The sequence below is a fragment of the Mus caroli genome, unplaced genomic scaffold (genome assembly GCF_978045245.1).
Source record: "Mus caroli unplaced genomic scaffold, Mus_caroli_1 scaffold_2, whole genome shotgun sequence".
NCBI lineage: Eukaryota > Metazoa > Chordata > Mammalia > Rodentia > Muridae > Mus > Mus caroli.
This window is the reverse complement of record NW_028227257.1, coordinates 44,537,096-44,552,244: the sequence shown is the minus strand read 5'-3', so window position 1 is coordinate 44,552,244 and position 15,149 is coordinate 44,537,096. Positions and strand designations below refer to the sequence as shown.

Here is a 15,149-nt window from a genome sequence, read left to right as displayed (position 1 = left end):
GAATCTGATAGAGCAAAGTGGGGAATCTCTGAATAATTTCTGTGATGCATGTGGGATAAATGAAACAGGAGACAGGTCCTCTGGGGGGGAAGGAACGCAGAGGTGAGGTGATAGCCTGGGTCAGAGTAAAAGCCTTCTGTGAGTCCTTGGGGACAGGGACAACAGCATTGTTGGATAGTTTGATTCCTGGCACTGCTCACAGTGTGATTTCCTCAACTACAGCAGCTGTGCTGAGGCCATCTCTCCTGAATGATGACACGGGCATTCTGTGGCCCATGCTCTCCTTGATAGCTATTTCCATTCAGATGCTGGGACTTTCCTGTTTATCATAAGTGAACATGGATCTCTCTAAGCCTCTGACATCAACACTGGGGTTACACACAGGAATGACCAGGCCTGCTTTTTACGTGGGTGCTGGAGATGAGAACCCAGGTCCCTATGCTAGCGAAGCAAGGGCTCTACCTCTAGAGCCATCTCCCCAGCCCCTTGAAGGGATTTGAAAGTAACTTCTGAAGCACAGGGAAGAGCAGCAGCAGACAGAGGTGAAGAGCCCAGATTGTAGAACCTGCCTGAATTTATTTGTCAGCATTTAGAATGTTTTAGCTATTATAAAGAGTATGAGAATGGTTTACAGTACACAGGAGTGTATGCGAACATTATGCCAGGTGCTATACCATTTAGCATAAGGCATTCATGGATTTGGGTGCACAATAGGGGTTCTAGAACTAATCTTCCGTGGATCTTAAGGGATGGCTGCCTTGTTACTATAAGAGATATTACTTATATTAGACTAGTAGGCTCATCTTGTTCTGTATATTTGGAGGAAGAAATTCGACACTTTGAAAATACTAGTGAGGCCTCTCAAGGAAAGTTCAGGCCATATGTTTTATGTTCCAGTGGAAGGGCTGAGGTCTGTTGCTCCAGCCACCTGGGGTTCCACAGACTTTCGGTGTGGAATAGAGAGTGAGGGTTGATTGTTGTGGCCTGCCCGCAGTCCACAACACGAACGGTTCAACTGAGAATGGCAGTTCGAGCTAAAAAGAGAGGAATCTAGACGGGGCGGAAGAATGAATGGAGCTAAGACAACATTCTGATCAAAGCTCAATTTTACTATTTCCAGACACTCAGTTATAAAGGAAGGGGGAGGGAACCCGATTTCCCGCCAAGTAACTCAGGGTCCAGTAGCAGGACGAACACGTGTGTGCCTCTTCCAAGCAGCAAAGCGACAGGGTTCAGCAGTAGGCGTGGCAGGACGAATGAGCAGGTAGCTCCACCCTTGAGCAAGCAGGTTCCAGGCTGGGGAAAGGGAGGCCACAGTTGATCAGCATGAAATTTTACTCTCAAGTAGTTGACATTCATTAGGCGTGTACTGAATGTGGGAACCATAGGAGTGCAGATGACCCAAAGATACAGTAGCTGCTGTCGTGAATCTTGATTCAAGAAGAAAATATGCATCACATGATACGGTTATTACATGCTCAGCACCCAGGTTTTAAGAGCAGCATAGGAAAGCATTCCTGATGCTCTCTGTGTCAACTGAAGCTACCTCACCAGGACATTACATCATTTTCTGAGTTGGGTAACTGATGTTAATCTCAAAGCAAGTCAACAACAGCCGCAAAAACCTACTCAGAAACACAGAATTCTGCACAGCTGACTCTAATTTACTTATTATTTTATTTAAGCTTCACACTACCTACTAGAGGAAAAGGTAGCCACAGTATGACTTATAATCAAGAAAATACTGGTTCAGAAAAGGTGGATCTTAGCCCAATTCATACCTTCCAAGCTTATTGCCACTAATCTATATCCCCAGCCCCCAAATACTTTTATTGTGTTACAGAGTAGAGGTAAGAACCCAGGTCCACACTCCTAGCTGTGTTTGTACTGACTGAGCCAAGCTTCAGGAACGAGAATGACAGCCATTCAATTAAGAGAGAAAATCAGAGGGAGTTCATCTTAAAAAAACAAAAACAAAAAACAGATCATGTGATACCTTAAAAATCATGCTTTCGTTGCCAAAGTCAGGTTTTTGTGATTCTAACAACAGCTCAGCCCTACTGCAGGTTGTCTTAAGTACACTTGCTGGTGTTTGGGGTGGGAAGGGCAGGGGCCTGTGCCTGTGATCACAGAAAACATCAAACTGGCATTTTCTTCCCCCAGCTTATTCAGAAGTTGACAGATGTTGCAGAAGAGTGTCAGAACAATCAGTTAAAGAAGCTGAAGGAAATCTGCGAGAAGTAAGCCTCCATCCCCTCACATTCAGCCTGAATATACATGAATGCTTCAAGGGATGCTTGCTATTCAATTGGTCTGATTTTCCCCCCATTGTAAATTTAGAGAGAAGAAGGAATTAAAGAAGAAAATGGATAAGAAGAGGCAAGAGAAGATAACAGAAGCCAAGTCCAAAGACAAAAGCCAGATGGAAGAGTGAGTGGAAAGTAGTCCTCCCTATCTGGAAGGAGGAGCAGGTGCTCCCTGTGAGAGGAGCAGGTGCTCCCTGTGAGAGAACCAGTGTCTTAACCAATGGCCCTTCGTAAAGTCTCTCCTTGAATTACTCTTTTACATGACTCCTGCCTTAGTCCCTGTTCCCTTCCTGTGCAGAGACACCATGACCAAAGCAAGTCAGAGAAAAGGAAGAATGTCACTGTGGGTTTGCTTATGGTTTCATAGGGTTAGTCCATTATCACCAAGGCGGGAGGGAGCATGAGGCGCTCAAGTTGCTGGCACAGTAGCTGAAAGCTATATCCTGATTAAGGGGTGGGGCAAACTTGGGCTTCTGAAACCTCAAAGCCTACCCCAGTGACAGCCTTCCTCCAATGAGACCACACCTCCTAATCCTAATCCTAAATTCCACTCCCTGGTTACTAAGCATTCAAACTTATGAACTCTAGCTGGCCACTCTCGCTCAAACCAGCACAGTCTTCTTTATGGCTTTTTCAGTGAGCTCTCAAACAGTGGCACTCTGGGCCTTTGAGAAAGAAAGTAAAGTGATCTCTTTGGGGAAATGACTAGATACTCATTTCTCAAGTTGTTAGACAACCTTGGGAGCATCTAATAAAAACAGGGCCTGTGCTTGAGGAGACACATGGTCATTGTTACCCCGAAACACACACACACACACACACACACACAGGCTTGACCTTTCTTTCAACAGCTATACAAAGACAGTAAAAGCATAGGCATCTAGAGTTCCAGGTGGATTGGTATAATGATCTGTGGCTTATTTCCATTTAGGGAGAAGACAGAGATGATCCGATCATACATCCAGGAGGTGGTGCAGTACATCAAGAGGGTATGTCTGCTCCCACACACTCACACCTTTGCAAACGCCACACAAACAGTTGCCAACCTCACTGTGAACTTCTAGGAGGAGAGTGTTGCCTCCTTGTACCTAGTTGCCACCAGCATCCAACTGTTTTGTAATACTCTATAAGGGTGCACTTATTCTGGCTGTTGCCAACCATATTATAAAAGAGCTAAATAAAATATCTATAAAAATCTGTAGGGCAGAATCACTGCCTAAGTTGGTACCCTCCCCCCCAAAAAAATGACACAAAAGACAGTACCCAAAAGATCCCTTCACTGTTAAGATTATGTCCACATCCAGATTAGTCCTTAAGCTTCTTTAAATTTGTGTTATAGAAATTTTCAAAGATTTTCAAAAATGTATATCCACCATTCACCACCCCACCCTGTCCTGTGTTCCCATCACCTAGGTTCAAAGGCCAATTTTGGCCCAGAATGCTCAATAATTGCTAACATAGATCTGAAAACCTTTGGGTTTGTTGTTGTTGTTGTTTGGTTTTGTTTCTTGTAACATGCATAAAAGTTGTATGTTGTTGTTGTTACTGTTTTATTTTCATAAGTGACTCTTTTCTTTTGGTAACTTTCTTACAGTTAGAGGAAGCACAAAGTAAAAGACAAGAAAAACTCGTGGAGAAACACAATGAGATCCGCCAGCAGATCCTCGATGAGAAGCCCAAGGTAAATGGAGCTGAGAAATTCGGGATGTCTAGACACAGTTGGCTCATTTGCCTTCCATTCAATAAAAGTAAAATCCCCTGGGCTTTGTAAGTACCTTGAGCAACATCTCCAGTCTCCCCTTGAGTGCAAAACTCACCATTTAGGGTGAAAGTAAAAATACAGCAATATTCTGCAAGTACTCACCACCAACGGTGTCTGTCGAAAAGATGAGCGTGCACGGTGCCCTCGCCACACATTTGGTTTCAGCCAGTCTGATACATGGCTTGGGCAAGGGCCTTTTTATCTGAATCAACCACCTTCATCTTGTAATGCTGTAATACCAGAATGTGCCCAGCAGAGGACACTCTTCACCAAGATCACCCTGATCTTGACCCAACAAAGTCTTCCATAAAAACAACGGGGGGGGGGGGGGGGGGAGGGGGAGGCGGTGAGGGGGGACCGTGGCGGGGAGAGAAAGAAAAAAAGAAAAGCAAATCTCTTTGCCTCCATAGCAACAACTAATTTGTACTGTCCTTTAAAATTATATTACTGCTCGGAGTGTAGCTCAGTGGTACTAAGAGTGGTCTGCATGTACAAGGCCCTGAGTCCAATCCAAAACAACAAATCAAAGCAGGTTGGACTTGTGGCTTGTTGAAATCAGTTGTCTACTATGGACACTGAGTTGAAAACCCTATCTGTAAATCAAATGCTCACAGGTTGTCCAAAAGCATCTCAGTTCTAGGACATTCTAGCCATTTTGATTCATTGCTGAATATTTTTCTTTCTCTTAAAACAAAATGGGCTCTCTAGGTCTCCCTGCCATTTTAGTAGGACTTTAGAAATTGCCACACAATCTCCCTTTCCTTGAATTGAGTTGCCCACAGTCACTCATGACCTAAAAATATTATGTATAGAATTCACAGAGTCAGCAATCCATGAAGTCCTAAAATGTACAACTTTCTAAGCAGCTGATGAACCCTGGAAGCAATATGTTAGCCATTCTGACCCTGTGTACAGCATGGCCACCCAGTGGTCCCCTCGGTCATAGGGTCTGTGACTCCTTTAATATAGTAATGCCTCCAAACCACAAGAGTAGTGACATTAAGGAGTCTTGAACCTGAGAACACTCAAGGGCAGATTAGCTTTGGCTTTTTGTGACTTAAAGGCGTATTGGGGGAGGGGCACTGTATTTTTCAGAATCAATCTCATTTAAGTACGCAACTATTTTAAATTTGACTCCGATTAGACTATTATTTAAGAAAAATATTAAGTAGTCAGAACAATGTGTATATATATATATATATATATATATATATATATATATATATATATTCAGACCCATAAAGTTTCGAGTTTTGCATCTGAAGTTGAGTTTGTCACCACTTTGTATTCTGGTGTAATAAAATTTACTTATGGTGAATCTCATAGCCAGTTTTAAACCTCTACGAACCCTTATTTACAACTAATAATACTTTCAGTTTTGCTTTGCTTTTTGACTATGTGTGTGTTCAGCATTGTAAATATTTTAGCCATAGACAAAATGCAATACACATATTTTAAAGTTACACAATTTACTTTAAGTAATTCATAGATATTATATGTACGTTTATTCACACATGTGTGGGTACACATGTGTGTATGATGTGGAGGCCAGTGGATAATTCCTTAGGTTGTGGCCACATTTATTGTTTGAGGTAGGGACTCACATGAGCCTGAAACTTTCCAAGTGACTAGGCTCCCTGGCTAGGGACCCAGGATCCACTTGTCTTTCCCTCTGCAGCGCTGGGATTATCAGAGTGTGGAAGCATACATATATGTGTACATTGTGAAGATTGAACTCATGTCCTCATGTTTGCAAGGCAAGAATTTTACTGACTGAGCTCACTATCCCGTGTGTGTGTGTGTGTGTGTGTGTGTGTGTGTGTGTGTGTGTTTGTGCATGCGTGTACATGCATGTAAACTCAGGTTCCTTCACCCTCAGCATCCCCATGCTAGGAGTATAGACATATACTACCATATATGTGACTGTTCTATGTCATCATAAATAAAATCAAATTAAGTTAGTTCCTTTTGAAGCACCTTAGAACTTCTTCACTGTATTCAACCAAACATTAAACTGGCTACTAACTTTTGGCAATTTCTCTACCAGAGTACAGTTTTACAGAAAATCAATTTCAACCCGCTGGGCATGCTTGAATACATATATAATCCCATTAACTTGGGAAATGAAGGCTGGAAAACTGAGAGCTCATGGTTCATCTAGCTTATATAGCGAGGCCACATTTCTAGCAAACTAAATAAATAATTGTCTTAAATAGTGCCAACTTAATAAATGACATTATTACTGTTTGAGTCATGTCATAATTCTAGGGGTAGAAGGACAGTTCCAGGCATACAGTAGATGCTGTATTAGTTGTTTTTCTGTTGTGATAAAACACCATGACCAAAGGCAACTCATAGAAAGGTTTAATTTGGTTTACCATTGTGGAGAGAGAGAAATGTGGGAGAGAGTATGTAATGGCAAGGGAGATAGGAGAGCAGGTTGCTGGAGCAGGAAACTGGGTGAGTATATCTCTACCCACAGGCAGGAAGCAGGGAGAAAACAGAAAGTGGGGTGAAGCTATACACCCTGAAAGATCACCTGCAGTGATGTACCTCCACAAGTAAGACTCCATGTCCTAAAAGTTCCGTAATCTACCTCAACAGTGTTACCTGCTGGGATGAAGTGTTCAGATCCATGCACCTAGAGGAGACATTTCTCATTCAAACCACATCAAGTGGGCAGCCAGTTCTGAGGATGGGTAACCATTTCTAGGGATAGCTCACCACTTCTAGAGATGGGTGTTCAGTTCTAGAGTTGGGTAGCTAGTTTAGTGACTCAGCAATATTATTGAGAATCTGAATTTTTAGAATTTCATTGTTGTTGCTTGCTGTCCTCAGGCTGTAAAGCCAGTGAGAGATGGCTGCCAAGCCCCCCTGCATTATTTCCTATCTGGTACCATTCAAAACCAGAATGGAAAAAATCCTCACTTTATTCCCTTCATAGGAGTGATGGAAACCTTCCAGAATGGCCTGCCACCACCACATACCCACAAAATAGATTTGTCTGCTGTGGTGCTATAATGGAGCCACATTCTAGTTCCTAAACAAATCCCAAGAAAGAAAGCATAATATTCATGACTGGCTTAGAGTGCCTAAGACTCATTCATAGAGGTGGGAGGAGGTCAGCTTCTTGGTTTTACAGTCACCAGAAACCTAAACAAAATTGATGCTTTCTCATTGAATAAAGAGTGAATAAATCGTAATTGGGGGTAGTGAGCAGTTTATACTACAATTGTATATTTAACCACTTTTATTCTTTCTTTCTTGTGTCCTTAGAAAGGATCTAAAGTGTTTCTCAGAGTTCTAAGTCATTCTCTTGTCTTTATTTCTTAGTCTACCTAAGTGCCGTGATAAATTTGCTCCTTCGTCTATGATGCTGTTCTTATGGCCATCTTGTTGAAAGCGGATTTGAAGGAAGCCCTTGAAAACTGTTTGTTTGGTGTCAGCCTAAATCATTTGCTGAAGTGTGTTCTTTGGAGCTTAAGAGTGTGTTTTCAGAGCTATTGCTTTGATAATAAAATAAGAAAGCACACGTGAAGCCAGCCATGGTAGCTCACATCTATAATCCCAGCATTTGGCAGGAGGAAGCAGGAGGATCAGGAGTTTCATAGGTCATCCTTGGCTACCAATCAGGCATAAAGCCGTTTATATAAGACCCTGTCTCCAACAAAACAAAACAAAACATATCACATGTGGTAATATTGTAAGATATTTAGCAAATGAAGAAACATTGATAACAAAAGCTTTCTGCCACTGTGACACAATATCAGAAACAGGTACGTAAGGTGCCATGCCTAGCAAGGCCTCACTACTTAAAGGTTCCTTGAATTCCTTGTAAGACTTGTGCCGTGGACCAAGCGTTGATTCGTGGACCTCTGGGGGACGCTTCAGGTCTAGACCTGCAAGTAGCAGGGATAATCAGCGGAGGGAAATGGCAAGATCAAGTGTGGGATACGAAGATAGACACTGAAACACTAGAGAGCAAGTATAGATTAGGAAAGGCTAGGATGATGGAGTAGACCGCAGTGTGCCTCTGACTGTGGATATAGACCAGAAAAAGACTAACACTGCATTTGAAATTTCAATATGATACTGGAAGGGCCTTGGAGCTTGATATTAGATATGACCAAAATTAATCAGGGCAGCAACAAATAAAAAGAGGAAAATCTCAGGGAAACAAAATCCATCAATAGTAGCTATGAAACAGGTTCACCAAGAACGATGGATGGTAAGGCAAACTGGTTTTATGACATCTAGAAATTTATGAACTATCCTGAGTTTTTGACAAACAACTGGAGTTGACTATATAGCCGTCATCCTTCATAGGAAAAAATGCCCAAATGTCATAGTTAGCTCTGGAATACAACATTCCTTCTCAAAAGGGGGGGGGGGCAGGAAAAAATTCTAAGTAGAACCTGATGATGCACAATCATTTGCTTATAGCAAAAAAAAATTCCACTATATAGCATCCCTCCTCTTTCTTTAGTGCAATTTAGAATATTATTGAATATAATAATTCACCCGCCTTCATCTGTTTCATTTCTGTGCAATAGGCACATGCTGGCATCCACACTCATGGTCCTAATAAGGAGGAAGTTCTTTTTAGAACACTCTTACTCTAGACTTATCTGCATGTCTTTCTTCCTTGTAGATAAACAAATTCTTTTTTTTTTTTTTTTTTTTTGGTTTTTTGAGACAGGGTTTCTCTGTGTAGTCCTAGCTGTCCTGGAACTCACTCTGTAGACCAGGCTGGCCTCGAACTCAGAAATCTGCCTGCCTCTGCCTCCCAAGTGCTGGGATTAAAGGCGTGCGCCACCACGCCCGGCTTTTTTTTTTTTTTTTTTTTTTATTCTTATCTGTTAAACGTAAAAGGAGATTTAAAAAATTTAACATAGAACCTTCACAGGACCAAGAGCCTCTCCTCCCATTGATGACTGACTAGGCCATCCTCTGGAAGCAGGAGTGGGTGGGTTGGTGAGCAGGGGGAGGGGGAGGAGATAGGGAGTTTTGGGAGGGGAAATCAGGAAAGGGGATAACATTTGAAATGTAAATAAAGAAAATATCAAATTAAAAAAAGAAAAGAAAAAAAAGTTTAATATAAGAAAGAAATTTGAACCACCAGTTGGTGAAAGCCACGGTACTTCAGTGGCAATACATCTTACTGGCCCAGTAGGGAACAAGTTGCCTTAAAGGGTTCATATAAAATAGAGCTTTGTGGGGTCTTCACTCAGCAGCAAACTCAGGTTCCAGATGAAGCCCTGAGTCCTCCTTGTTCTTACTAACCTGTAATAAATCATTCAAAGGAGAACATGGCTCATCAGAACCAGCATCTTCAGTCTTCGGTTCCTCTTTGATGAGGAGCAGATGATGGCCCCAGTGTGAAAGCCTAATTTGGACTGCCCCCACGTTGCAACAGGTAGCAGACCCTTGTGATAGGTGGAATTCGTTCTTTGTCTCCATTCTAAATGAGCACACAGTGTCTGCTCTCTTGGCATGTAACATCTGAGAGCATCACAAATAAATAAATAAAATAGAGGTGTGTGATCCTCACAGGCAATTTACACAAGAAATAAATATCTTGACCCTTGATTTGACATGAGATCAAGTTGTCCATTGTCTCACTGAAACTTATTAAGTTAAAAACAATAAACATTCTTGATAGACATTCAGTTCCTTTTCAACAGAATTCTCAGTTCCAGAGAAATATTCAGATACGTGTTTCCTGGCAGTCAACTGTTTGACTGAGCCTTTAAATGTATGTCTTCAATTGTGTCTAAGATACATGTTTTTGCAAACTTCAACCACAGAATCTGGAAGATGCTTGCAAGAACACTGTCCAGGCTTCCAACTCGGTGGCATAATTGGTTTCCTCGGGATTTCTATACCTGAGTTTGCCAAGCCAATAAGAAAGAATTAATGTATATGAAACATGTCAGAAGTTATTCAAAAGCTCAGCTGCCAATACAGAGCAGCCACGGCCAGTGTGGGCTTGAACAACCACAAGTTATGATGATACAGAGGACCTTCTACTCTTTCCCTGAACATTTGAAAGAGGATTATTTTAGCATTTTGCCCTTAATCTGTTGCAAATATCCCAATGTATATTGATCACTCTGCAGCTAACGGCTCTTGTTACAGGAATTGTCTTTTGACAGGACTTTTTAATGAACTGTCTGCCTGCCTCAAAATAAAAACCAGTCGATAAATTTGTAATTTTTTTTTTTTAGTCTGACACTTAATTTATCTTTGGTGTTTCTTAGGCCATAGGTTTTCTGTTTTAATTTCGCTCATCATCAAGAGAGAATTCCAGGAAGCCTTAGGGCATTTTCATTTATTTCTGAAAAACATTTAATCACATAGCTACCGCGCCCTCCCTTCCTACCCTGCCCCTCCTCTTTTCTCAACAGCAGGGATCTAGAGTAGTTTTCCTTATTTCTCCTCTGACATCTCAGTGACAGGTGAGTGACTCATCTCTGGTATGAAGTCAATCATGCTAGAAACAGCTGCTGCTCTTTGAGATGTAAGTGTGGGTGCAGCTGACATTCACATGGAGAGGCTTAACTTGAGGATTTAAAGTTAGACCTTTCTTTCACTAATTCATTTGTCCCTCCTCTTATCTTTGCTATTTGGTGGACAAGAATAGATTTTCCTGCCAGTATCAATTAGAACTTCTCATAGGAGAACTCAAACTCCTGAGTGAGAGCCAACAGCCTTTGGCCCATGCTACACTTGTCAAATTAACGCACACAGTAGGTTGGTTTTATCTGTTCCATATGAGGTTGTTTTCCTTTTTTTTTTTTTTTTTAACCTATGTAAAGAATTGTCTTAGAAGGAAAATATTGTTATTCTTTAGTTTCTTGACCATAAAACTGAGACATGTTGCTTTCCTTTGGGGAGATACCAGGGAATTTGGGACCATTTTCGTTTCTCTTTGTCCAATCTCAACTTATTTTTGAGACCTGTGGTGATTGTGGAGACTGTTTAAACTTAGAACAAATTTTTATAAAAAAGCTTCAAAAATCTCTGGCCAATCCTCTAAAATACAATAAAACTATCAACATGTGTTATACAGCCCACTGGTACAGGATGAGAGGTTCCTACAGTGCCTCCACTGAAGCATCTTTCTAATTTTACACTATGTCCCTTGGTTTTAGATGTCCTTACTGAAGACACTGAAAAAGGTAATGTCATGAGATCACCATAAGGACTTTTTAACTCCTAAGACAGTCAGGAGACTAGTGCACGCTGTGCCATTGGCGTTCATTCAGTTTGTTCACACACTCGCACGCAGCCTTCCTTTCTGAACATTAAACATAAAATCTGGACAAAGGTGCTAGAGAGATGACTCAGCAGTTAAGAGCACTAACTGCTCTTCCAGAAGTCTTGAGTTCAATTCCCAGCAACCATCTGATGGCTCACTCCATCTATAATGGGATCTGATATCCTCTTCTGGCATGTCTCAAGACAGCTACATCGAACTCATATAAAAAAAATCAATCAATCTTGAAAATGTGGACAAAAATCCACATCGTCTTCCCTCTGTGATGACACTTTCTCTGGATACAGAATTTTGTGTTGGCAGTTACTTTCTGGTAATTCACTGGGGATAAAATTCTGCCACCTTCCTGCATCAGTTAGTGTAGTTCTTTAGACCTAATTTGTATTTCTTCCCTTTGACCTCATTTATAGTTTTTGGGTTTTGGGTTTCTTTTTGTATCTTATACACTGTTTCTATAATGTATCTATGTGTTTAAAATGGCCAGACAGATAACTCTATAATGTCTCTGTGTGTTTGAAGTGGCCAGACAGATAATTCTAATGTATTTGGGTAATTGAAATGGCCTGAAAGATAACTCTGTAATGTATCTGCGTATTTGAAATGGCCAGACAGATAACATTAATGGTTCTGTGTTGGAAATGGCCAGAGAGATAACTGTTTAATGTGTCTGTGTGTTTGAAGTAGCCAGACAAACAACTCTATAATGTGTCTGTGTGTTTGAAGTAGCCAGACAAACAACTCTATAATGTGTCTGTGTGTTTGAAATGTCCAGACAAACAACTCTATAATGTGTCTGTGTGTTTGAAGTGGCCAGACAGATAACTCTAAAATGTATCTCTTTGTTTAAAATGACCAGACAGACATCTCTAAAATGTATCTGTGTGTTTGAAATGGTCAGGCAGATAACTTCATCTGTTCTGCCAGAACTCTCAGCCGCCAGGGTAGCAAACAATGGGTCCTTATTCCCAATGTATTTCTTAACTTCCGGGATTTTACTCTGTGTGCAAGTGTGTGTGTGTGTGTGCTCACTTGTGTATTACACATGCCTGCATGTGTTATAAATGTGTGCATTCTCAGGCCAAATACACTCTTACTCCATTTTTCCCCCTTAACTTTAGGGTTTTTTGTTTCCATCCTTTTGTTCTGTGCTTCCTTGTAGATAGGTTTTTTTTTCTCCTCACTCTCTGTTTAATGCATTGACTCTACTCTACTCACTCACTCAGGTTTAAATCTTTGCTTGCTTTCTATCTTTTTTCTGGATTTTCCCTTCCTAGAAACAAGGTGGTGTAGGAATATGCAGTCAGTTATACTGGACAGAAGGCAGAGACTCCAGAAGGAATACACTCTACCTGCTAAGTAGATGGTCTTGAGTTATGGTTCTACGTCTTCTCGGTAAACACCAATTTAGCATTGAGATCTTACTGATGGGTTCCATGTTCCCACTGTCATACACACAAACAAAACCCCTGCATACTCACGGATGGGAACTTGGGGATTTCTCTCCGTTTCCTGTCCTGCGTCCAAGACATGGTACATGATTTGCCTGCATTTTTCTACTACTAACTGGATTTTAAATTCTCACTATATGTCTAACTTTCAAATCCTTCTTTGTGATAAAAGAGACAATTAACAATATCAATACACACATTGTAAATATCTTTAAAGCAAAATATATAAAGGTATAATTAATAATCTGAAAACCATTGCATGATTTTACTCAAGCCTTTGGCCTTTGAAGGGGAATATGGTGAGATTCAAATCAAGAAAGACATATAACTATTTATCCAAAGACAGTAGAGCTTAAGTCTTCATGTCCTTGGTAAATCAAATATGGGGGCTGAAAGGTTTTCCTAAAAGTGCCAGTATATGGCTCTGTGCCGAGAAAACTGCAGAAACTTCTGTTCTACACAGGAAAAGAGCAGCTAACACTAAGTTACTTTCTCTATCTCTTGGGTTATACCTCAAAAGCATTGGCATAGCCGGTCAACCATGGGAGTCCTATTCATACACCTTATGTAAGCAAAAATCAGTTGGCACAAGTTGTCTGTGTTTACTATCATTAGTTGAATCTCAGAATCTGACAAGGAACTTTTGGAATTTCTAACTGAAAAGATCAAACTGCATTTCACTTAACCACTCTTTGATTTAGATGGAATCAGAGACCCCTAGGATTTGCTGGGAGCATAGTGTATTAAGACATCAAGTAAAAGTTCAGTCTAGTTGCCTTGGCCAAGACAGCATGGCCATGTCGATTGGATTTTAAAATGGTTTCTCTAGAGCTGTGCAAAAGGATACAGCCTAGTCCTATCTTGGCAGCAAAAGTTAATCATTTAATAGAGTCACTTCTCTGTCCAAGGCCTTTTTGATGGCCTCTGTCTCTCTTACAGTAGAGGTTCACAAGATCCAGCCCTTTCATTCTGGATCCTCTCTTCCTATCTGCATTTATCTACCATTGCTTAGGCTATACTGACCTTTTTGCTGAACCCCAACCAACAGCCTATCCCACCCTTGGCTCCTGTACAGATTGCTTCCTCATACCACAAGTGTTTAATGAACAACTCCTTCTGTATTTCAAGTCTCTGTCAAATCACTGATCTTGAGGAGGCTTTGAGTGATCACTCTGTTTACATTTGAGCCTGCCAGGATTGGAGAGATTGTTAAGAACATTTGTTGCTTTTCCAGAGGACCCAAGTTTAAATCTCATCAGCCACATGGCGGCCCACAGCTATCTGTAACGCCAGTTCCAGGGATCTCAGCACACTCTTCTAGCCTCTGTAGTCACTGGGCATAAACATGGCATCCAGGCATACACTGAGGTAAAAAATCCAAACACATAAAGATGAAAAAAATCTGAAATTTGTATACCACAATGACTTCCATTTCTGGATTTTTTTTTCCCTTTATGTTCTTCTGTGCTTCACTGTATGGAGGCACCCCTCCTTCAGTCATAGACTTCCTTCTGAAGTCTGATTGTCTTTTCCCAGTAGGGGACAAGCTGCAAGGGGACATGATCTTCTTCCATTTTCTCTACCTGTGTTTCCTGATGTCTAAGCACTCTAAATACCCAAGAACAATGCCTGCCACATTCTTCCTATTCAGTAAATATTTGAAGTAATTGTTTAATATAGAACATTTCATTAATCTGCATGCCAATTTATTCATGGGCTGTCATAATCTCAACATGGCTTCTGTAACCACATAGATGCTGCTGAAGGGAGTTCCAGTAATGATTTTTGACTCTTTTGTTGTTGTTGATTACGTAGAGAGATATTTAAATTAACTGCATTTAAAAACATTCTCTCTTTGCAAATGAAAAATGGAGTATTAAAACAACTCGTTGGGTCAACTCATCCCAGCAAAAAGCTGTCCACCAATATCATCTTTTCCCAGGACTCTTGATATGGTGGGATATGCACCATTGTCTTCACATTCAGTATCTAATCCCTGGAGAGGATGTGGAAAAGCCAAGAAGTAAATGAGCAGAACCACTGTGGCTTTGGCAGGCTGGGTCCCATGCTACCCTTGCCGGTGCTGAGGGAGGAGGGGGTGTTAAACTGCTACTCCAAGATGGCACAGCAAGGGACCACCCAGACCTAAGTCTGAAACACCAGGTGAATCCGAAAGCCATTTCCTTGACAGAGAAATGACAGCCTCCCTTTTTCTCCACACAGGGGGAAGGCTCCTCCTCAGTCTTGTCGGAAGGTTGCCATGAGGACCCCTCTGTTCCCCCCAACTTTACTCCCCCCAACCCTCAAGCCCTCAAGTGGTGAGCACCGTCCTTCTAGCCAGGTAGGACTGGGTG

At 41.3% G+C, this 15,149-nt stretch overlaps 1 protein-coding gene across 2 annotated transcripts in view; it reads left to right on the top strand.

The window, feature by feature from the left end:
• The window catches only part of Plcb1 (phospholipase C beta 1), a 694,761-nt gene that overhangs the window by 598,706 nt on the left and 80,906 nt on the right, over positions 1–15,149 (top strand). Inside the window, exons 28-32 of one of the 2 annotated variants that reach the window (XM_085833871.1) lie at positions 2,164–2,240; positions 2,341–2,430; positions 3,238–3,295; positions 3,901–3,987; positions 15,019–15,136. In XM_085833871.1, coding sequence (XP_085689997.1) covers positions 2,164–2,240; positions 2,341–2,430; positions 3,238–3,295; positions 3,901–3,987; positions 15,019–15,117 — 411 coding nt within the window. In that variant the 3' untranslated portion in view covers positions 15,118–15,136. The remainder of the gene's footprint in view (positions 1–2,163; positions 2,241–2,340; positions 2,431–3,237; positions 3,296–3,900; positions 3,988–15,018; positions 15,137–15,149) is intronic. The other variant, XM_085833870.1, reaches the window with a different exon arrangement.